Raw genomic sequence first — 21,852 nt, 5'->3', positions numbered from 1 at the left:
GACCACAAAGTCAGCCTAATGGGGTCTCTTTTTTTTTTTTTTTTTTTTTTTTAATTTTAATTATTATTATTTAGAAATCATGCTGGTGCTGAATGACCTGGATTTTTTTTTTTTTTTTTTTTTTTTTTTTGCTTGGATTTATCCAAAGGAAAATGTAATTGTAGCTGCACCGGGACCTTTCATAAGGGTGGCCGTGCAGCTGGGGGCAGAGCAGAGGCTCTGCTGTGTCTTTGTACCAGGGGGTTCCAATTCTTACTATTTTTAAGACCACGATTTTAGATGGTCACCTTGGCAGCCGGGCAAGACAGGAAATAGTTTTTACTTTTCATAAAGGTTTTAAAGAGAAAACAAAGACAAAAAAAACAAAACCAACAAAACAAAACGAAAGTGAAGCTGCCTGTGACTGTGGGCTGTGGCTATGACTTGGGCTAGGGTAGCTTGCACTGCTATGGACTTTACTGCTCTCATTCTGAGGGCACGAACTCCCTGTAGCAACAATGCCACTTCTGAGAAGTGAACGGCAAGATTCCCTTCCTTTTGTATATGTGAACGTGAGGGTGGGAGAGGGAAAGAGTTTGCTTGTACAGTTTGTTGAAATGAAACCAGACATTTTTGATTGTTCCTAAATAAAGAGCGTAAAATACGAACGAGAGTCGGCTGCTGATTGAGAGGCTGCATCCCCCCCAGCCCTGCCCCCCTTGCAGCCATACAACCTCCGCTTCTCACCCCAGCTGTAACCTTGGGGCAGCTCCTGCTCGTTCCTCCCAGCACGTAGGAAGGCAAGGGCAGCAAAATGAGACAGCGTGCACGTAATACTGACACGTTTATTGGACTTTAAGCTAGTGGCCGTGGAGCTGCAGGGCTGCTGCTGCCCTGGAGGCAGAGTACAGCCCCGTGCACACTGAGACAGTGGGTGGAGGGCTGGCGGCGCAGTGCTTGGTGCTGTTTGCCCAGTTCCTTGTGATTACAGTTTTGTCTCTCACCCGGCGGCTGGCAGACTGTGCACATCCATCCACTTCATTAAGGGCTTGGTGGTGAAGGTGGGTGGGTGTTGGGGTGGGTTTTTGGTTGTTTATTATTTTTTTTTCCTTTTTTTTCCTTTTTTTTTTTTTAGTTCTCCACTCGAACACACTTCAGCAGAGAAACTGGAAAAGCTGCCTGAAAGTAGGCCATAGCAGTGCCGTTTCCATAGAAACCAGTTCACAGCGTGCCGTGAGACTCACAGGCACAGGAGGTGCTTCCCACCGGCCCTACAGCCGGTTGTCCCCGTTGACCCTGGTCCTTCGCAGCGCCCTGCGGGGACACAGAGGGGACACAGTGCTTCCAGGTCCTTTGCTGCATCCCCACCCCAGTTCTCTGTGTGCCCCACACTGAGCTCCCACCACTCTGAGGTTTGTATTCCCAGCTCCTATGCCCATGCTTGAGCAGCACAGAAGCACAAGGGCATGGAGCAGCTCACAGCACCCCCTCCATGCATCTCATCACCCCCACCCCAACCCATTAGCAGTGAACCCCCTAAGCCTTGCCATTACTTCCCAGCTTAATTCAGGGTTTCCAGAAGGCAGACAAAGCTGGAGCTCAGCTCTAGCACAAGACTCTGTTTCACAGCCTGCCCCCCAAGGACCCCAATGCTCAACGTCTCCCCTGCTTGCTGGCCCACCTTCGCTCCCGGCTCTCAAAGTGCTCCGCCAGCTGCTCCTGTGACACTCGGAAGTCCTCAAAGGGCTGCTGGTACCGCACCTCGAAGGAGCCCTCCCTGGCTCTGCTGGCCAGCAGCTGGCTGGCCATGTCCCCACCTCGCTCCCGCAGCACAGAGCCACCAAAGAGGCTGATGTCACCATTTTCCTGCTTGGGTCAGAGCACAGGACAGTGAAGGGGCTGGGATGGTGCAGAGCTATAGGCAAGGCTGCCCTGAGCCCCAAAGATAACCTGTGGTGTCCCAGGCTTGCAGGTGCACCATGGGCTCCCATCAAAATGGACTCCGAGGTTGGAAAACACCCTTGAGCTCACTGAGTCCGACCACCAACTGGACCACCCTGCTTCTAAGCCACATCTCCTACTGCCACTACCTGCAGGGACACACGACCACCCAGGGCAACCCATTCCATTGCATGACTTATATGTTTCTTTGATTTCTTCACTTATCTCCAAGAGCTCTTCCCAATGGCCCTGAGCCTAGGGACTGGATGGGAGCAGAAGCCAGGACACCACAGCTGCCCGCTGCGGGATGGGTGCAGCAAGGCCCTCTCACCTTGCTGGGGAAAATGTCGATCTTGACAAGCAGGGAAGCCAGCTCCAGGTTCTCACTGTAGTTGTTCTTCAGGGGTACAGCTCGGAACCCTGCAGCACACACAGCCCCACGCCATTTGCAGCACAGCTCCTTGACTGCCCCATGCTCAGCAAATGGCTGAGCACCAACACTGTGCACACGGCAGCCCTGAGCCCTTACCCGTCTTCAAGCCTTTCACCAGGAAAGTTGCCTGGGCCAGGAAGTTCTCATCGCTGAACATGTCCTCCTCATACACCACAAAGCGGAGGAAGGCAAACTCAGGGTTGCTGACCTGGAAGTGGAACTGCTTCGGGCTCCAGAGAGGGTTCAGGCCATTGTCCGCTGTGCACAGAATGGTGCCGTGAGAGGGCAGCCCCAGCACAGCTTTGCTCCTTCCACCTTAAAGGTGAGCGACAGAGCCTGCAGCCCCATCTCCTCCCTTGGTGTGGAGGTGTCTGAGCATCACCCTCAGCCCCCCCCCCCACTGCTGCCAAGCCCCTGCTAGCACTTCAGCCAGCAGAAGGGCTGCATCGGGGGGGAAACCAACCCACCCATGCCATCTCTCCTTCCACACTCACCCACAATCTCTGTTTTCTGCTTTGCGTTGTCGTACTCTGCCCCAGAAACCTCCACCTCCACAAAGGGACAAACGATTCCTCTGCCGTTTTTGGGGAGGTGCCGGGCCCCCAGGACCTGGGGAACAGAGACTGAGTGAAGGCTGGGAGCCAAGGAAAAGACTTGTTTGTATACACAGAACTTTGCTGTCTGAATAATTCCCCCGCCTGGGCTGCACTAAGTGGAGAGAGATGCGGAGGCTTGGAGGGATGCTGCTCCCAGGTGTGGAACTGCTGCATCTCACCAGTCTTACCCTGAAGCCAGCAGCAAGGCAGCTCAGCTGTCTGCAGTCCTGCTGCAGCTGCACAGCCCGGCTGTGACCACAGCATCACTGCCCCAAGCTGGGCTCAGACCATAGATGGACCTTGGCACTGGACCCCCATGGCTTCATCAGAACTTCTTGCTCCCATTGCTTTGGCTGAAGGAAGCTGTTCCTCCCCTCTGCCCACAGCAGTGGGTGCTCAGCACAAAGGACAACCTGCTTCCTCACAGCACAGCTCCCTGCTCCTCCTGCCAAGGGCCATATGTCACCGGAGTTGGGAAAGAAGACACTGCCAGCACTATATCACATGCTTTGAGTCATGCTGTGCACCAGGCAGCTTCTCCATCCATGAAAGCTGGCTCTGGTGAGGACACCAGGCAGCTTTGCCAGGGGACAAGAAGCTGAGCTCATCTCTTCAAGCAGATGACTGTAGCATGGGGTCCCTTGATGCCTGGAGGCTGCAGCTCTACCCTAAGATGCAGGAAGATTTTAGGGGGCAGTGCTTTGGTAAATGGAAGTCACAGAGAAATGGTGCTGGGGATTTTTAAGGAGTTATGAAACGGATGGTGCCAACGCCGTGCCCTCCGCAGGCAGAGCAGTGGCTCTGTTGGGTGCCCCAGCCTTGGCCAACATCTGCAGTCCAACCCCGTATGAGTAGGAATGGGGCTGAAAGGCCCTCCCCGAGGGGGTTGAGCCCACAGCAAAGCAGCCATGTTGAGCCCTTACCAGCACAGGGCACAAGGCATAGCTGTGTCACTGCCCTGGCAGGGATGTGGCACAGCACAGTGCATGATTGCCACCTGCTGGCACCCCACAGGCCTCGGGGTGTCCTGCCGCAGAGCAGCAGCCACAGGCTGGCTCTCACCTCGATGGAGATGGAGAGTGGCTCGACGCCGCGCAGCGTGCTCTTATCAAAGGGGTCAAAGATGTCGTCCCGCATGTTGGCCGGCTGCAGAACGTACCCGCACTGCCCGCTGGACAGGAACAAGGCCTGGTTCATCTGCATGGGCTTGTCTGGGGAGCACAGGAGGAAGGAGGTGAGTGGAGGAGATCATGGGATCACAGAATGCCTTGAACTGGAAGGGACTTCATTGATCACCTAGGTCCTAGGCCCTTTCCATTTGCGTTCTTTGTGCCTTGCATGAGACTCAAGCTCCCAGAACCCTTGTGCCGCACAGCCTTGCTCAGCGCACACACACATTGCTTGCATTCTGCCCAGGGGACGTGTGATCCACGAGTCATCTCCTTTTCCCCCCTCCCTCTCTTTTCAGCTTATCAAACCAACCTGCAAGACATCTCAATTCACAAAAGCAATGGAAAACCCAGCAGAAAGAAATATAAAGGTCGTTTTTTCTGGTGAGTCTATGAGCGGGCTCCCAGAAGGGCCTGGCACACAGAGCGGGGGCTGCAGGACCCTCCTCGCCCCAGTGTTTGCCACAGGAAGCATGTGAGGACCCCCTGCCCTGCCTGCTGCTCTCACCAGGAGTCTGGAAGTTGAGGGCCACCAGCTGGCTGCCGCAGATCCACATGGGCAGGGGGTCGTAGTTGGAGGAGTCGAGGCGCTGGCCCTTGGGGTAGATACGGGAGAGCTGCAGGCGGTTGTACTGCAGGAACTTCTTGCCTTTGATCTTGTTGACGTACTTCTCTGCCTTGGTCTCAGGGAAGGAGGACATGTCTCGGTAACAGGCCCTCTCTGTGCCGATCTCTGGGAGGAGACAGAGCACATGTAAGCCAGGAGCAGTGGTGGAAAGCAGCCGCTACGGAGCGATCCAGCCCCTGGACAGGAGCACATTCCTGTTCCAGGCACCTCCACCAAGCCCATCCCAGTGCTGGCTCAGACACTACCAGGCACATGTAACCCCTCCTCTGCCCTTAGAAGCATTTGATGGATGATAAAGACTGGAGGCTCCCTGCCCCCCTCCCTGGGGCTGCTCCAGATGGTGCCACATCTCTGCAGCAGTGCAATGGAACCTTCACAGCAGGGTCTGTACCACCATAGTGGCTGCCTGTGCTGACCATGGGCCCAGCAGGTGCTCACTCTCTTCATCGAAGGGCACGGGTCGGCAATAGACCACTAGCTCTGAAAGCTCCAAGGCAATCTTCTTCCTCCTCTCCATCATCTTCCCTTCAGAGAGCTGCCAGGAGAACAGAAAGGTCTCACAGAATCACAGAATCATAAAGATTGGAAAAGACCTATAAGATCACCAAGTGTAACCCCAACCCACCCCACTGACCATGTCCCTCAGTGCCACATCCCCACAGCTCTGGAATACCTCCAGGGACAGTGACCCCATCACCTCCACGGGCAGCTGTGCCACTGAATCAACACTCTTAGCAGAAAAAAAAAAATTTCCTAATATCCAGCCTGGCACAATTTAAGACCACTACCTCCTGTCAGGGCAGCAATGTGGGCCAACCCAGCTCAACAGCCACGGTCAGCTCTGCGTGGAGGTGCTGGCAGCCACCTCACTGCTATCCTCACCAACCAAACCTCTCTTTGTGCAACGTGGAAATCCTTGAACTTGGCTCCACGGCCAAGGGCTCTCCAGACTCACCCGTGCATCAGCTGTCTGGGCTGCCTCCCGGATCTTCTTCACCCAGTCCAGCAAGTCCTCGTGTGTATCGGCTGCCACATCAAGGGACAAGCGTGACACAGAGGCCATGCTAATGGAGAAGACAAACAGGCGGTTGTTCTTTCCCTCGGGGCGGATGGCTGCGTGGGAGAGGGAGCAGAATAATGGTCATGAGCAGAATGGTCACACCACAGTGGGAGGGGACAGGCACTAAGGGACCTCCATGACCAGCCCACGTCTGGGAACTAAGAGGAGAAGCTCCTCTTTCCACCCTCTTGCAGCCCCCTGGCATATTATGCAATGCCTTCGGAGCTTGTGGGATCAGAGAGACGTGGTAGAGCAGATTCAGAGCGCGCTGGAACAGCTCCTCAGCATAGCACAGAGGGCTGCCCCCTGCCACCAAATGTTTGGGTTCCAAGATGTCCAACACCCAGCATCTGAGCCCATCAGGCATGCACAGTGGCCATGGGCTCAGGCACAAGGAGCCTGGAAGCTGAAGCCCTGCAGCCTACTAAATCCCTCTACCGAAGCAAAGCATCTCCTCCACCCCTTCCCTGGGGCTGGATCAGATGATCTCCAGTGGTCCCCTCCAATCCCTATGATGCTGTGGTTCCCAGTTCTCACCAATCTGGCAAGACGGCACATCCAGAACACCTCCCAGCAGGTCTCCCAGGGGGCTGTTCTCATCCAGCTGCTGCTGGGAGCAAAGCACAGCACTGTCACCAGGCACTGCATGCTGCATGCACACGCTGCTCCCTACTGCCTGACCCCAGCTCACCTCCCGCTCTGGCTCCAGGCTGCTGGGGCTGCTGATCTCCTCCACATAGTTGGAAGGGAACCACAGCTGCTTCTTGCCACCATAATCCCCCCTCCACCTGGGGGAGAGGGAAGGAGACACGTCAGCACCCACTGGGGACCCCAGGTCATGCTGGCTCAGCATCCCAGGTGACAGGCAGATGCTGTGCCACCCACAGGGTTCAAGAGACTTGGGGCTGTGCAGCTTGTGGGCAATGCGCACCCCAAAGGGGACACACAAGGTGACACCATGCTTTGATTGCATTCTCTAGGGAAAAAGGAGGGTCAGAACTGACTCACCAGCCCCCTTCCTGTTTCTCCACATTCTGAATGATGGCATTTTTGGTGAAGGTGAGCTCATCCTCCCGCTGCGCCTTGTAGTCAAACAGAGCTTTGACTGCACACTACATAGAGGAGAGGGGAGTTCAGTGAGGCTGGACATGGCACAGGGACAAGGAGGTCACCTCCCACACCATGGGGGTATGACATGCCAAATAACAAGGCTTTTGGGAAATGGAGGCATTTGCTGAATGCTCAGGCCCTGGGGATACTGAACCCTATAAGGGGTTGGGAGCTGGGGCTGGGGCAAGCTCTGCAGTTTGGCTGGATCAATAGAGTGAAATTCACAGCTGGAGGCTGAGGTGTCCTCCCTGAGCCACTGAAGATGAAGGCTGAAGTGCCATTAAGGTGTCAGAAAGAAACTGCTGCACAGTGAATTTCTTTAGGAAGCCTGCAGACAAGGGCAGGCACAGTGCCACCTAGCCTGGCATGGAAAAGCCAGGAAGAACTCTCATCAATCATTTAATTTTTAACTGAATAACAAACCCAGACTGGTCCAGATACTCAGCCTAGTATGGCTGAGCTGGAGAGAAACCCAGACTTCATCTTCCACAGAGTTCTCAGTAAGAACATTTGTTTGGAAATGAAACTCAGCAGCTTTGAGAGAAGAGCAGATGGCAGCAGAAGGGATTGGGTCTTATCTACCCTACAGAAGGTCCTCCCTCATCCTCACTGACCCCTGCAGAGCCTAGGAGGGCGGGCTGCGATGGGGATGGGGAGGGGGCTGAGGGGAGCAGCCAGGCCTGCAGCTTGCAGCATGCTGCAGTGGGACATACCTTGAAGGTCGGCATGGGGTTGGCCTCTACATAGAAGCCAGGATGGCGTCCCTCGTAGAGCGCTCCATAGTCTGGCTCCTGCAAAAGCAAAGGCCAGCAATGAGAGCTGCAGCTTGGCAGGACGACGTGGGCCTGCCTTGGGGGAGAGGGGGAAAACACCCCAGGGAGGGCACATTGCACTGCCGTGATACTGCACAGAGCAAACATGCACGGCCCACACTTCCCAGAGCCTTGCTCAAGCAACAGACAGCAGTGGGGCAATAAGAGATGGGACACAATGCCGCTCAAGGCATCAGCTCACAAGCCACCCACGCAGCACCCCTTGGCTTAACCCTTCTGAAAGCTGCCCACACTCACTGCTGTCCCGATCTTCTCCAGCGTCTCCTCGTTGATGGGGTACCTCAGCTTCATCTTGCGGTACAGCGGGTGCTTCTCATAGTAGCTGATTAAGTCCACCAGGCTCTCGAACTCAGAGTTGCCCAGCAGCACAGTCTGGCCTTCCTGCTGCACACGGCAGTGCTTGATTTTACCTTCCGCCCTGGCATGTGGAGAAGGAGAGGGGCTACTTGGCACGTGGCCGAGGATCTGACCCAAAATCAAGGCACCCAGACTGGCTGCTGAGTGCAGCCATCTCCCAGTGTAGGTGTGTCACCACAGGGGTGTATCTGCATGCTACTAGCACCACTAGCACTGGAGAAGGGATGCCCCACAGCATGCAGAGCAATGGGGACATGAAGCCAGGTGCCCTTTTCCTTGCAGAAACAGTGATATTGGTCAGGGAGAGAGGTAGAAGATGGCACAGCTGAAGAGCAGCAAGGTCCTGGAAAGGCCACATGAGGATAAACGCTCCAGCAGCAATGTGCCAGAAACCCCCCGTCACAGCACCTCTTGGTCCCACTGCTCTGCTCCTTCTTCCCCAGCATCCTTTTCCCCATGCCTGTCCCACTGTGCTCCCTTGGGACGCACCTGAAGGAGATGGCGTAGGAGCTGGGTTCACTCCTCTTGCGCACCAGGAAGGCTCCGTCCCGTGGCACCCGCATCAGCATGTGCTCAGCTTGGGCACGAGTGAGGTTGGCATGGTACCACCTTTTGGGAGACAAACAGATGGATATGATTCTCCACGCAGCCACTGCAGCTCACACCTGACCCAATGGGGAACCCATGGGGACCACCACCCCCCAGAAGGGACTGCAGAGAGCTGGGAGGGCTTCCTTTGGGGTACCACTGCCACAACACAACTCATCACAGCCACACTCACTCTTTGCTCTCATGGGCGTTGGTCTGAGGCACCGGCTCTGTCAGCCTCATCTCGAACTCATTGCACCTCAGCGGCACCTCCTGGTAGTGAGTGATGAGGTCGTAGAGGCTGTCAAACACCAGGTTGTCTGTCAGGAAGAACTTGGGGCTGCCGGCGTCCTGCCGTGAGTGGATGCGGCAGTGCTGCACCTTCCCATTGCGCCTGTGGGATGCGACAAAGGGGGGCTGTCCGTGGGGAGATGGCACCTCCCAGACACAGCGCAGGGAGATGCAGCGCTCTGCCCCACTGCAGACTCACTGCACAATGCTGCAGAGATGCGGTGCTGCGAGGAGCAGCGTCAGGCAGGGCCCTCACCAGAAGGACAGGGTGTAGTCCCCAACAAAGGTCTCGCTCTCCCTGACGAGGAAGGAGCCATCGGGGGCCCCTGTCTCGATGCAGTACTCTGTCAGCAGCCGCTCAGCGATGTGCCGCCCATCGCGCCCTGCTCCCAGCTTGCCGTGGAACCACTTCTCTGTGGAATGCAGCTCAGTGCTGTTGCTCACCTAGGAGGGGACAGGCACGGGTTGGGGTCACTGCGGGAGGTACCAAGGATGCTCAGGGGGTTTCACCAGGAAACTCTTTTGAAAGCTCCTTTCCAGCTCCTCCTCCAGCATCTCCCACCGAAGCTGGTGACAGAGGTGCTCAGCCCTTGGGCAGTGAGGTGGAGTCTTGAGGGAACTGTTCACCATTGCACAAGGCAGCCCTCACCTCCTTCTGCTCCTCCTCATCCTCATTTCCCTGGTCACTGGTTGTCTCCCCCGAGTAATAGATCTTGCTGCTGGTCAGGACAAAGTAATGCGGGTTCCACTCCTACAAGGAAACACATGCCAGGTGAGGGCCCCCTGAGGCGGCACCCATCACTGGGACCTTCTCTCTCCAAAAACCACAAGCAGTGAAGGATGATCTGTTTGTGCAGGAGGCAACAACAGCACTGATTTCAGTGGGAGCTTCCGTGGCACCTCCGTGATCTGAAGCACCCATTCATCTGTGGCACAAACAAACCTGCACACGATAGATCTGATACACAAACTGGCTGCACATCACGCTGAAAGACACCCCAGTACAAATTAAGAGATGACTGAATGAAGAGCAAAGCAATGCAAAAAAGGAAATGACTGGCATGGATTTGGCAGAGGGATTATCAGAGATGAGCTGTCAGAGATACGGACATGTGGCCACTGCACTTTGCAATCTTCCAAATTCCTGGTCCTTCTGTATGGACTTTTGATGAGATCCTCATCAAAGCAAAGCAGCTGAAGAAGCAGACTATGGATAAGGAAGGGCACATGCTGGGTGCGTTGCAAAGCTGGGTGCGTTGCAAAGCAACATGAGACCATGCTGAGCTGCAGTGAGAGGTCACACATTGACAGGAGGCAGCCAGGCCTGGAAACTGAGACTGGCCCCAGAACTTACTGCAGGAGCAGCTAGCAGTTACTGCAGGAGCAGCTAAGAGTTACAGGGACTACAGAGCAGCACAGTGGCTGCAGCGCAGCAGCTCCCTCTAGCTCAGCTTTCTGTCTCTAGCAAGGCCCAGCAGGAGATGCCTAGGGCAGAGCATAGGAGACAGCCAGCACAAAGAGCCCCCAGTGCTCAGCTGCCCCAGCAGCAGGACGGCCACGGGCCCCTTGCAGTGTTTGCACAGCATGGAGGCATTTGCAGAGTCAGGGTTAATGCACGGGACAAGGTGGTGGCGGCAGCACCTACGTGATTGATGGGGTCTTCCAGGTAGAGGATCCCGTTTTTGATGGAGTTGCTGATGTCGTTCTCTGAATACATAACAGAAGTGGGCAGCTCCTCGTATGCACTGCCCTCTGCCAGTTTCTTGTGCTGTGGGACAAGAAAGTGGGTCAGGCTTCCTGAGAAGAGCAGGCACCCAACAACAGCACGGGTTTCATGTTGAACAGCCTTAAACCTCCAGGTCTGCTGCAGAGAGTTCCCCTCACCTGCAGGGACCAAGGCACAACCCAGGCCACTGAGATGATCATCAGATGGCACTGAAGTCCCACCACCCTTCCTGCCCGGAGGAGATTTCTGCAGCAGAAATACCAGCATCCTCCCAAGAAAGGCAGCATCCAGCTACTAAGCAAATTGCCCGGCAGCTCCTCTGAAACAAGAGAAGCCCTCCCCTTGCCTCCAGCAGCAGATCTGCTCCTCCATCCCTCACACCATCAGCCAAACAGAAAGCATTCTCTTCTGGCTGGGATGGGGCCATGGTAACCCACACTGAGATAATTCAGAAGTGAAGAGGAGTTAAGCAGTCAGCGTGAGGAGAATGGGGCTACTGATGAGACCTGGAGCCAAACTGCCCCGAAACTGTGAGGAATTCCTATTTGCATTCACATCCAAACCTTTTTCTCAAGGTAAAATTAATCACAGACATCAACACAAGAACTCCTTCCAAAAGCAGGCAGTTCCCCACGCTCCCTAATCTCAACGTGTTCCCATTCTCTCCATTTAGCAGTCCTGCTAGAGAAGGGAGCTCACCTTGATGAGAATCTTCCTCTTGAGTTGGTTTGGGGAGGGAAGTCCGTCAGCAGAAATATCTACGGGTTTGGTCAAGAGCATGTCCCCAAAGACCTTCTTGAAATTCTGAGCCATGTTCCTCTGCTGAGCGATGCTGCAGTGGTCCTCAATGGACAAAATGACAGGGAAACTGCAGAGAGGAAAGAGCCATCAGAACCAGAGTGGTGTTCGGAAGGGGAACTCCATTCAAAACCTGGTTTCTCAGAGCAGTCTGTCCCAGCACCCATCTGTGCTGCAGCTGTGTAGTCTCAAGCCTTCAGTGGAACCATTTTACAAGCAGTGTCCTCACCACTGCTGGCAGCGAGCAGACAGACACGAACCAGCCCACTGCTGAGATCTGCTCAGGGCCTCTCTTCCTACCACACTTTTCTGAATGAAATCTCCCCTTGGCTGGAACCACACCAGCATGTTTCCTTCCCTGTTGTGCCAGGGTAAAGGTGGGCATCACCTTGTGGCACCCCACTTGCTGCCTCTCCTGGAAGCCCAGGTACCCGCTGTACTCACTCAGAGGTGACAAAGGCATGCTCCTTGATGGTGACCAAGACGTCAGAGAACTTGATCTTGGTGGTTAAGGTGTGCCCGTGGTAGATGACTGGCATACCATCGGGACCATCCCAGCAATCCACTGAAAGAGACCCAAATGGGAAGATGAGTCCACCTTCCACCCAAAAATGGAACAACGTCACAAGGACGCTGACAAAGCTGCTGGCTCTGCTGCGTACTCACGTTCGATACAGCGGCACCCCATGCGCAGGCAGCGGGCGTACGCCTCCAGCGAGGACTCACTCGAGAACTGATCCCCCGTCAGGTACCTCGAGGTGAGAGAACGTGTCAGCCAGAGCAGCAGGATGGGGATGTGCACTGAGACACGGCAGCCCTGTCCCCACCGCAAGGGCTGCAGGCACAGCTCGAGCTGGCTCTTGAGACGAGCCCTGAAGAGTCCTTGCACTTCAGCTAACGTACTGCCTCGGATGGACGGAGCACAAAGGATGTGAGCTGCTCCAACCAGCAGAGAAGCAAACGGACCACAGAAGCAAATCACCCTGCCTCGCTTTTAGCGTATCTCTTCTTAAAGGCCCTGCAGCACCGTGTCTGTCAGCTCCTGGGTCAGGAAATCCCTCAGCACAGGGTGCAGGGAGCCATTCCCACCCCGGGGTCCTTACGTGTTGTGTGAGGAGGAGATCCAGTAATGGGACAGGGGGTTGTTCATGTTCTCGGGACACACCATGTCCAGCTGTGAGTTCCAGATGCTGTTCTCTTTGGAAAACAGGAAGGTGAGAAACTGCTCAGGAAGAAACAGAAGTGTGTTACTGGTGGGGAGGGTCTGGGTCCCGTGGTTCAGTGTCACACGCGCCCCAAGCATGTGAATGAACTCAACCTAAGCTGATTCAGACTGACTCCTGCAGTGGGAGCGCCAGCTGGCCCCACCACCATTAGGAGACAAGGACCTGACCAAACCCTGCCAAGGGCAGCCCAGAGGGTGCACAGCTCCCTGCCCACCATGCTCAAGCAGCCACAACGCTGGGCACTGGCACCTATCCCTGTGCCCTGCCACGTAAACACGTATAAGCCCTACAGCTGACCCAGCTGCAGATAAATAATCAGCTCTGCCTTTCATTGTACACATGGATCGGGGGACTCTTGGGTGGGACTTGGGCCAGAGTGCCAGTGACATGGAGATGCTATTATTGCTTCCAGCATAGCTCGTCACTGGTTTCCTTGCTTTGAAAAGACAGATATGTGCTGCAAAGGGACACTAACCCCCTTTACTTCTTACTCCCACCAGGGATGTCCCACCCCACTGTAGGCATGCTGGTGTTGGAAGTGCCTCACCTCATCCAGGGAGAAATAAGGCTCGTCAATCTCTCTCAAAGGGTCTCTCAGAAAGTTGAACATGAATTCCTGTACCTGAAGGCTGTCTGCAGCCCAGAGCTCCTGCAAACCACCAAAGAGGAATAAACAAGAGAGCATTTTGGGAAGTGTTATTCAAAACCGCAGGCAGCTCATCCAGCTAGAAGCTTTAACCGCCCCTGCCTGGGAATTCAGCTATTAGCAAGAATACCAGACTGACAGCAGCAATCCCAACCATTTTTAAGCGGTCCTCATTTTCTCAACATTGTGCATTTTCTCTGAGAGCTCCTCTGCACAGATCTGCCTTCCCAGCTCCCCCTGCAGCAGAAGCCAGCACGGCTTCCTTTTGTCTCCCCCTCCCTGGCTGTCTTTCATGAGGTCATCCAAATGGCTGCTGCTTAATTTTCTGCTCCCTGCAGCTGCAGATGGGGAGGATGGTGCAAAGCAGGAGGCCCTGTGCTCTCACACGGAGCGTGGCATTGCAAGAGCCTACGGAAAGGGTCTGCACACTCTGCAAACACACTGAGCGCATCCAAGCATGGGTCAGAATGTGCACGCTGTGCTGCTGCTTGCCAGAGGAAGATGGCTTTTAACAGCACAGGCAGCAAGCAGATCGATCAGCTGCTGCTCAGGGGGAACCATCGGCCTTCTGTACCATCAGCCAAGAGCACAGGGGGTGGGTGGAGCTCCAGCCCTGGGAGAAGCACAGCCCCACAGCCCCCTGCCCATCGCCCAGCCCCACAGCCTGTGCTGAGCTCACCCTCTGGTACTCGAGCAGGAACTTCTGGAACTCCATCAGTGACACCCTGAAGTGCTCAGACCTTTCTCCACCCCTGAGAGCACAGGGAGAGAAACTTCAGTCACTGCTCCACCTTCTGCTGCCAGCAAAAGGCCACCTCTGAGCCATAAGGCACCAGCAAGTGACAGCAGGGCAGGACAGACAGAGCAAGCAGCAAGGGATGGGAGAGGGTGTAGGATGGAAGGGGGGGACCATTTGCAGCTGGCTATCTCAGCAGACATCCAGAAGTACTGAGCTGTAACGGCCAACAGAGGCCATGTTGGGACTAAGATAAGAAGGCAGAAATGGAGCTGGCAGTGCTGCCTGCCCTGGGCAAAGGGACATACCTGATCAGCTCTTTTTTTCTGTGATTGTGGGAAATAAAAGAGAGAGAACCATGGGATGTTACCTGGGCAAATCAACAAATCTTTAGCTTCCATGTCTACATCAAAGATTTTTTTTTTTAAATCACAACAGCTGATCTGAGCTGGGTCTCACTGGAATGTCTGGGAGGAAGAGCCCTGCTGACCCAGGCTGAGTGTCTACAGCAAAGGTGCACGGAGCACAAAAACATGAGCAGTGCCACGACAAGAAGCACACAGTGTGCCACATCCCAGCCAAGCTGCTGCAGGCATCCAAGCACAGCACGGAGAGAAAAAGCAGAGCCCCTTCCCCTGCCAACAGAAAGAGGCACTCACCTATCTAGGAATGGGACATCCATCTGCAAAAGAAGCAGCATGAGCTTAGGGTTGCACTCAGGTGAAAGCAATAACTGATTTACTCCCTGCCCCAGAGGTAGGAAATGGGAACCATTAGCTGAGGGAGGCAAGGTTAAAAAGGCAATTAAGAGGGGATGCCCAGTAACAAATATGGTCTCTGCTTTCTCTTTTCTGCCTCGGAGAACTGAGCTCTTACCGTTTTCTGGGCACTGAACATCAGGCTGCGGTAGAGCTGTGCAAACTGCCCGTATGTGATATCCCCATTCCTCTGCTCCATGTCCTACAGCCAAAAAGAAAAAAACAGCGCCGGAGGTGTTGCAGGGGCCATAGGTGAGGGGTTTGCATCCCTGTGGCCAGGGGGTGTCACCTGCCCACAGGATTTGGAGAAGCGACAAAACTTGGCCAGATTTCATCTCCTGGATGTCTCCACTGGGGCCAACGGGACCACAACAGCACCCAGGCTTCTAAGCCCCCACTATGTGCTTCCACAAGCTCGTCCACATAAAAGCAGGGATCCCACCAAGCAGGGGTGGGAGCCTCAGCACCACCAGGTTTCACCCCAAGAAAGGACACACTCCGCTGAGGGTTCCTAGTGAGGAGGGAGAGCAGTGGGGCCAGAGCTCACCGTCAGGCGCTCCCGCAGGAACCTCATGTTGGGCACGCGGTAGTTGACCTGGGACAGCATGTTCTTCAGGTCCTTGGCAGAGATCCTGGTGTGGGACAGAGGGGAAACACGTTCAGGAGCTGTGAGAGTGAGGGGTCTCACCCTGGGACTGGGCGGTGCACACACTCAGAGGCACCAGCTGTTAAAGCGTTGGATGAGCTCTGATAAATAGTTCGGTGCTATTTGGAGACCGGAAAGCAGAATAAATAAATAAATAAACCAACCAACTTCTTGTAGGGAAGTTTTTTGAGGCCTCACCACAGCTAAGCCAGAGGACGGATCCAGCCCTCTCAAAGGGCATGACAACATTCCCCACTCCTGGCGCTGTGACTCTGCAGCTTTCCTGGCCAGAGGTGAAACCGCCTCTGGAGCTAGGAAAAAACCCAGCATCCTGTTATCCTCCTCTTTCTACCTAACTTCCCTTGAAAAAACAAACAGCCATCAGCCAGCACCAACCCACAGCGTCTGTGCTGCCAGGGGACGGGTCATGCTGGGCTCTGCTGGGTGAGCACAGCACTTCCAGCCCTGCAAACCCCTGTGGGTTCCAGCAATGGCCAGTGGGTCCTCAGCCTCCCCACATCTGCCTGGTGTGCAGAGCACAGCTCCTTGATTCATATTCAAAGCTAGCTCCCGGGCCCAGAAGCAAAAGTCAACAGCCTAGTGACAACACAGAGACTTCAGCCAAGAGCTTGTATGGGACCTTAACTGCTGGCTTTATGGGGAACATGTGGGTGCCTGTAAAACAGGGAAGCCAGAACCTTTCTGCATTTCCCCTCCACGCTGCAGCATTTCTATTCTGCTCTCTGCTCAGCCTGGACTGTAATGTTTTCTGCTTTGCATGTAACTCACTTCCCTGACTGACAGGTAAAGAATATTTGGCATTTTCTTAGCTTAATTATGACACAGAGGTGGTATGACAAAAACGAAGAGATGCAGGAGCGCAGCTTTCACCCCACTGACCACACCTCAGGGAGAGCAAGCAGCACATTCATCCCCTCTGTCCTGGGGCCATTTCAGCAGTGTTACCGTGTGACTGGATGAGAAAAAGGTGCAATTTTTTCCATTTCTCCTGTATTCATGCTCCAAACTCCCACACAGCTGCTCCCACATGCCTTCTCCATCACTGAGTTAAAGGAGTTTTCAAACAAAGGGCTCAGTGATGCACGTGGCTGGAGGATGGCTTCCCTCCAGGGCTCTGCCTGAGGGAGCAGTGCTGCATTCCTGCCACCTTCCCCATGTCCCATCACTGCATGCAAACCCCAGCCTTGACTTGAAAGCTGTGTGGCATATGCAGAGCAGCTGCAGCAGATTAAAGGTGATTTACCCCTCCTCTGCAACATCCCAATGCTTCACGCTGCTCCATGACACAAAGCCTTGCAAAGCAATGCCAGGAGCCAGGCCAGTTGCCGGTCTCAAATTCCTGCTCGTGGCAGTGGACATCACCCCCTGGCTGCCCCAAGCCCAACTCCCAGCCACTGATCCCTCTGCAAGGAGCAGGAGGGAGACTGCCTCCAGCAGGTTGCCCTTCACTGACACAGAAATCAGATCCTAATTTTGGGCAGGTCAGCTCTTTGTAACAGCTATACAGGACAGAAGGGGCTCAAATCTGGAAAGATTCAGGTGGTATTCCACCCTCTGAGTACCCCCGGGCTGCCCTCAGCAGGGGGAGGTGGGAGAAGGAGGATGCCCCAGGACCTGGGGGAATTAACAGCTGAAAATGTCCTCTGCTTTGGGATTTCAGTCATGCAAAGCATTGATGGTTCTTTGCAGTCTGCCTCTCTGGAGATGCTGGTTGGAGTGATGGGGTCTCAAAGGTCTTCCTGGCTGTGGGTGACTAGGGAATAGGGCTCTGATCAACACTGGGATTCAGGCACTGAGGACATAAGCCTTGCTCCTGGGAACACGTGTGTCTGTGCAGCTGGTTCTTGCTCCCCTTGTTACCTGTCCTCCCGGTTGCGGTCCAGTGTGTAGAACTGCTTCCGGAGCCACCTGGAAGGAAAGGAATGCAGATGGTATCTGGCCATGGATGCTGTGACATGGCAGTCAATGGGAGATGCTCACACAGACAGGACATGGGGTCACCATGGCTCAGAGGGAGAGGAGATGTCAGCCCACCCCAGCACTGAGGACACTCCTGACTACGTGCTGCTGTACAGCCCAGCACAGTGCTTTGGGGGCTGGCAGCACAACAGGTGATGGAGAGGGAAAATTACACAAGCACAGGACAGGGTTGAGCTCCCACCTTTCGATCTGCAGAGGAGTGGCAGCCCTCAGAGTATCTGCCACCAGCCAGTTCAGTCCCTTGATCCACATGTTGACCTCATCCTCAGAAGTGGCTGCAGTAGAAGAGAAGAAATGAGAGAAAAGGACACAGAAGCCCGTCACCAACCTCTGAGGCTGTCCCCAGTGCCTTGAATCCCTTCCTTCTTCATTCACCCCGTTCAGACAACTCCCTCCCATGCAGATGCTCTGTTAGGCTGCTCTCCCTGCTCACTCCCAGGACGCATGTGGCTGTCTGGTCCCCATGCCCCACAGCCTTCCATGCTATCCCTGAGAGCTGTGCCACCTCTGTCCCCAAGGAGCACTGCCCAGTCCTGGGTGACAGGGGCAGCAATTCCCTCTGAATAAAGAAGGTTGTCTCTGTCCCAGTGTGCTGCAGCCCCATCCAGAAGGCAGATCTGACAAACATTCAGGTGTCAGCACGACTTGCCTACATGGGTCTAAATGAGACAAGACTGAGTACTGCTAGGATAACAAGGCATCACCCATCAGCCAAACTGCAGCACATGACTGTGAGCCCATCCTCCACCCAAACAAGATGAATCTCGACAGCAGAAAGCACTGCGTTAGCGAGGTGCAAGGCTGAGAGCCCCGAGTGCAGCTTAAGCCAACGGACAGGATGTTCAGGAAAGCTGAGAGCAACGCACGGAGTCACCCTGTGCCACCAGCCGGCACTGTTCTCCTGCTCTGAGCTGCAGAGCAGGAACCAGTGAGCTCTGAGCACTGGTGTGTGGCTGACAGCACTCAGCTGATGCGTGATGTGTCCAGCTGAGATAAAGCACTACATCCAGTGCTCTGAAATAAAGGGTCTTGTTACCCAACTTCTGGCTTTACCAGATCGGTTACTGACTTAAGCAGTGCCTGGCACAGCGCTGCTGCCACTTGCTTCCAAAGCCATGCCCTCTGCATGGCAAAAAGAGCATCTGCCCAGGATGTGTCCCAGATTCCCTCGAAAGGATGTCTGAGAAATGTGGGGACTGTTTGGCCTGCCCCCTGCCCTTTACCTTGCAAACTGAGGGTCTTCAGCCTGAACTCTGTGCCATAGAGGACCACGAAGCAATGGGACTGGTCTGGTCGGAAGCACGGATCCTCCTGGTACCGGTCAAAATCACGTGAATTCTTTCCAGGACGAATCTCTTTGATTTCACGAATATCCACTGAGAGACAACGTGGGGAAAAAACAAAAGGGATTTCAGCAAAGAGTTCGAAATTCCTGAGAAGATGAGGGTCTGTGGTTCCTTAGGGGAGAAAGAAGGGCAGTGCAGCGCTCACACGGCCAGCGCAGCATGGGGAAACTGAAGCATGGCAGGATGCAGTGTGCCAGGATGCTAGCATGGGGGAGAAGAGGGAGCTGGAGAGATGCTGGAGAGGGCGGCCTCAGCCTTCTCCCCAGAGGAAATTCTGGGAAAGGACACTCATTACCATCAGACAAAGAGAACACAACAGCAGCAACAACAGCAAAAAAAAAAAAACCCAAAAACAAAACCAACAAACCCAAACCCAAGAATCTTTGCTTCCTGGAAAAATAGTTTCTGAAACACTCGGGGGAATCAAATAACAACATTTCTGAGTCACGTTTTCAAAGCAGACGATGCTTCTGAGCAATGTGGGATGGTGATTACTGCAAACCTGGAGTGTAATTCATCCCAATTAAACTCCACTTACCACTGTCACTGTGCACTGATCTGCTTCTCACTTCCGTTTGCTGCAGTTTGAGAGCAGACAGAAGTGTGAGCTAACCACCAGTCTGTAGAGGCTGACAGCACTGGGTTCGGTCGTGAGATGCTCACTCCCAGCAAACCCAAAAGGAGACTGGGATACAGCCTGGCACTTGTTAAAAACCTTGCATAGGGAGCCTGGGATGGCCACAGCTCTCTTGTACCTGGCACAGCCATACCCTGCCTGGTGCTGCAGTAACCCAAAGCTCAGCAGCCGAGGCCACGTGCGGATCCAGCTCCCCAGGTGCACGAACAGCTGGACTGGACAAGCCCCCTACAGCCAGCAGATGCCTTTGTAAGGCATCACCTACCCTTTGGAAACTGGCTGCCAGGGCGTTCATGGTGTCCCATTGTCATCTGTCTGTGTGTCACATCCTTAGTGACATGGCATGTCATCTTACCACTAAAATAAAAACGCATCACAGCTGCGGTCTTTGCATCCGGGACGCGCACAGCAAAGACAATTCCTGTCCCAGGACCTGACAAAAGCAGTGGGAAAGAACAGATTTCATGGCAGTTTACCAGGCAATAAGTACTTGCTGCAAAACACACCCGCGGGATAGAGGAGGCTGAGCTACCCTTGCAAACTGCATCCCCAAAACGCACGCTAGGGAGAGCCCCTGGAGCAAAGGAACGCGGTGCAGGGAGCTGCTGGGGCTCACGGCTGCTGCTCTGAGCACCCTGCACACCGAGCCGGTAAGAAGCTGCGGCCCACGCCTGCCTGCAGCTGCTTGCTCATCTCTCATCCTCCCAAACATACCCATGTGCACTGGGTGCACGACGGTTTGGTTTCTGCAGCCCGCACCTCACCACGCGGCAGCCCTCAGCCTCCTGCAACCCCCCCAGCCTCCTCACACTGTGGAAGGAAATGAGCTCTCAGCAGGAAGCTCAGTGAGTACAGATGCCATCGTCCCAGCCGTGCAGCACTGCAATATTGCATCCCTACAGCATCCCGTGTCCCCATTGGGCAGCAAAGCCCCGGCAGCAACGCAGGACCTGCATGCAGCCTGCGGGGGAGCAGAGGGAGGGCAGCCCCAGTGCCAGACCCCACTTTTCTCTTGCACCAAAACGGAGTGTTGTAAGGATAAGGACATCCTGAAACAGAGCTGCAAAATCTCCATCTCTGGAAGGTTTTTGGAAAGATGTTAGATTGATTTTAAAATACTAATTTAAAAAAAAAAAAAAAAAAAAAAAAAAAAAAGGATTTGGGCCAGGTTACCTTCTGGGATGAATTTCTCAGGGACAACCTCCAGGAAAACACCCATCCATCCACACCACGAGCACTGCTCAGTGCAGAGTGTCCCCGTGGGGACCACAGGGCACTGACATCCACGTGTTCATCGTCACTGCAGCTTGACCTCATCTAGCATGGACTGACCCTGCCCTATGTAGGTGGAGAGGACTGCCATCTTCTTATCCCAGTAAAAAAAAACAATGAGAAATGTCTTCTTTGCACCACAGATTCCCCCAGCCACAACCTGCGTGACAACTTCTAGTCTTCCCATAGCTCCCAGGGAAGGCCTGGCCACCGAGGAAAGCACACCAGGTGAGGAAGATGGAAAAAAAGCCCCAACTCATAGAGGCATACAGGTAGAAATGAGAGAAATCTGTTACGTAGCTCCACAGGGAATAACAGCGGTACCTCCCTCTCACTATTTCAATAGGAGGCCAGTGAATGCACTGCTGGGGCCAGCGCTGTTCATCTTTGGAAGATGGGTCCAGCGAGTGCTGAGTGCTCTGCTGGAACAGGGCCAGGGCCTCCTGCACCAACCACTGCAGCCATGCGCTGCGCTGCAGCACTGCCTGCACCACGCACTGCTCCTGGCAGCACTGTGCTGCGCTGCACCCACCGAGGTGCCAGCTGTACAGTGAGGATCTGAGCTTGGACATGGCTGCTGCACCCACAGGGCACACGAGAAGTGGAGACCAACACTTTATATCCTATCTGAAAGAAGGCAGTAACCTTGACACAACAGAAACCTATTTCAGTGGGAAGAGCCTTCTCTCATCAGGATAGGTTTTCACAATGACGACAGCTCAGCCTCTCAGCCCTACGCACTTTTCTCAATAGATGAGACTAAATGGGATAGTGCAATGGTAATTAACTGTCTGTGCACAGAGATGCAGTGCTGGGTTTCTGCTCCTTCTCCCTGGCCACAAAGACAGGCATCAGCACTCAGGTTTCTGGAGGAAGGTGATCCCACAGCATCAGCAAATGGCTGATCTGGCTAGAGCAGCAATGAACCCGCTGAGGCCTCTCATCCAACCCAGTGGCTTGAGCATCCTCACAGGCCAGCCAAAACACCCGCACAACACAGCTCTGCACCCCAGCACGTTCCTTGTCCTTCTACGAACTGGAAACAGATGAGCTACCGTGTTATTAAGGCACCCAA

General features: G+C 54.4%; 1 protein-coding gene across 1 annotated transcript in view; it reads right to left on the bottom strand.

Moving 5' to 3' along the window:
* Window positions 1-1,250: 1,250 nt before the first annotated feature.
* The window catches only part of PLCG1 (phospholipase C gamma 1), a gene marked incomplete at both ends in the record, with an annotated part of 28,987 nt that continues 8,385 nt past the window's right edge, over window positions 1,251-21,852 (bottom strand). Inside the window, 31 exons of the mRNA XM_079543290.1 lie at window positions 1,251-1,293; window positions 1,661-1,848; window positions 2,252-2,340; window positions 2,450-2,611; window positions 2,848-2,962; window positions 4,012-4,160; window positions 4,627-4,851; window positions 5,185-5,281; window positions 5,702-5,859; window positions 6,344-6,416; window positions 6,498-6,594; window positions 6,815-6,918; window positions 7,630-7,707; window positions 7,987-8,167; window positions 8,596-8,715; window positions 8,888-9,088; window positions 9,242-9,429; window positions 9,635-9,736; window positions 10,631-10,753; window positions 11,411-11,579; window positions 11,954-12,074; window positions 12,176-12,261; window positions 12,613-12,731; window positions 13,283-13,384; window positions 14,061-14,133; window positions 14,777-14,799; window positions 14,994-15,077; window positions 15,423-15,507; window positions 17,403-17,450; window positions 17,704-17,797; window positions 18,746-18,898. Coding sequence (XP_079399416.1) covers window positions 1,251-1,293; window positions 1,661-1,848; window positions 2,252-2,340; window positions 2,450-2,611; window positions 2,848-2,962; window positions 4,012-4,160; window positions 4,627-4,851; window positions 5,185-5,281; window positions 5,702-5,859; window positions 6,344-6,416; window positions 6,498-6,594; window positions 6,815-6,918; window positions 7,630-7,707; window positions 7,987-8,167; window positions 8,596-8,715; window positions 8,888-9,088; window positions 9,242-9,429; window positions 9,635-9,736; window positions 10,631-10,753; window positions 11,411-11,579; window positions 11,954-12,074; window positions 12,176-12,261; window positions 12,613-12,731; window positions 13,283-13,384; window positions 14,061-14,133; window positions 14,777-14,799; window positions 14,994-15,077; window positions 15,423-15,507; window positions 17,403-17,450; window positions 17,704-17,797; window positions 18,746-18,898 — 3,650 coding nt within the window. The remainder of the gene's footprint in view (window positions 1,294-1,660; window positions 1,849-2,251; window positions 2,341-2,449; window positions 2,612-2,847; window positions 2,963-4,011; window positions 4,161-4,626; window positions 4,852-5,184; window positions 5,282-5,701; window positions 5,860-6,343; window positions 6,417-6,497; window positions 6,595-6,814; window positions 6,919-7,629; window positions 7,708-7,986; window positions 8,168-8,595; window positions 8,716-8,887; window positions 9,089-9,241; window positions 9,430-9,634; window positions 9,737-10,630; window positions 10,754-11,410; window positions 11,580-11,953; window positions 12,075-12,175; window positions 12,262-12,612; window positions 12,732-13,282; window positions 13,385-14,060; window positions 14,134-14,776; window positions 14,800-14,993; window positions 15,078-15,422; window positions 15,508-17,402; window positions 17,451-17,703; window positions 17,798-18,745; window positions 18,899-21,852) is intronic.

Source organism: Tetrao urogallus, assembly GCF_951394365.1.
Source record: "Tetrao urogallus genome assembly, chromosome: 16".
NCBI lineage: Eukaryota > Metazoa > Chordata > Aves > Galliformes > Phasianidae > Tetrao > Tetrao urogallus.
The sequence above is the reverse complement of the archived record's forward strand: the minus strand, read 5'-3'. Positions and strand labels throughout refer to the sequence as shown.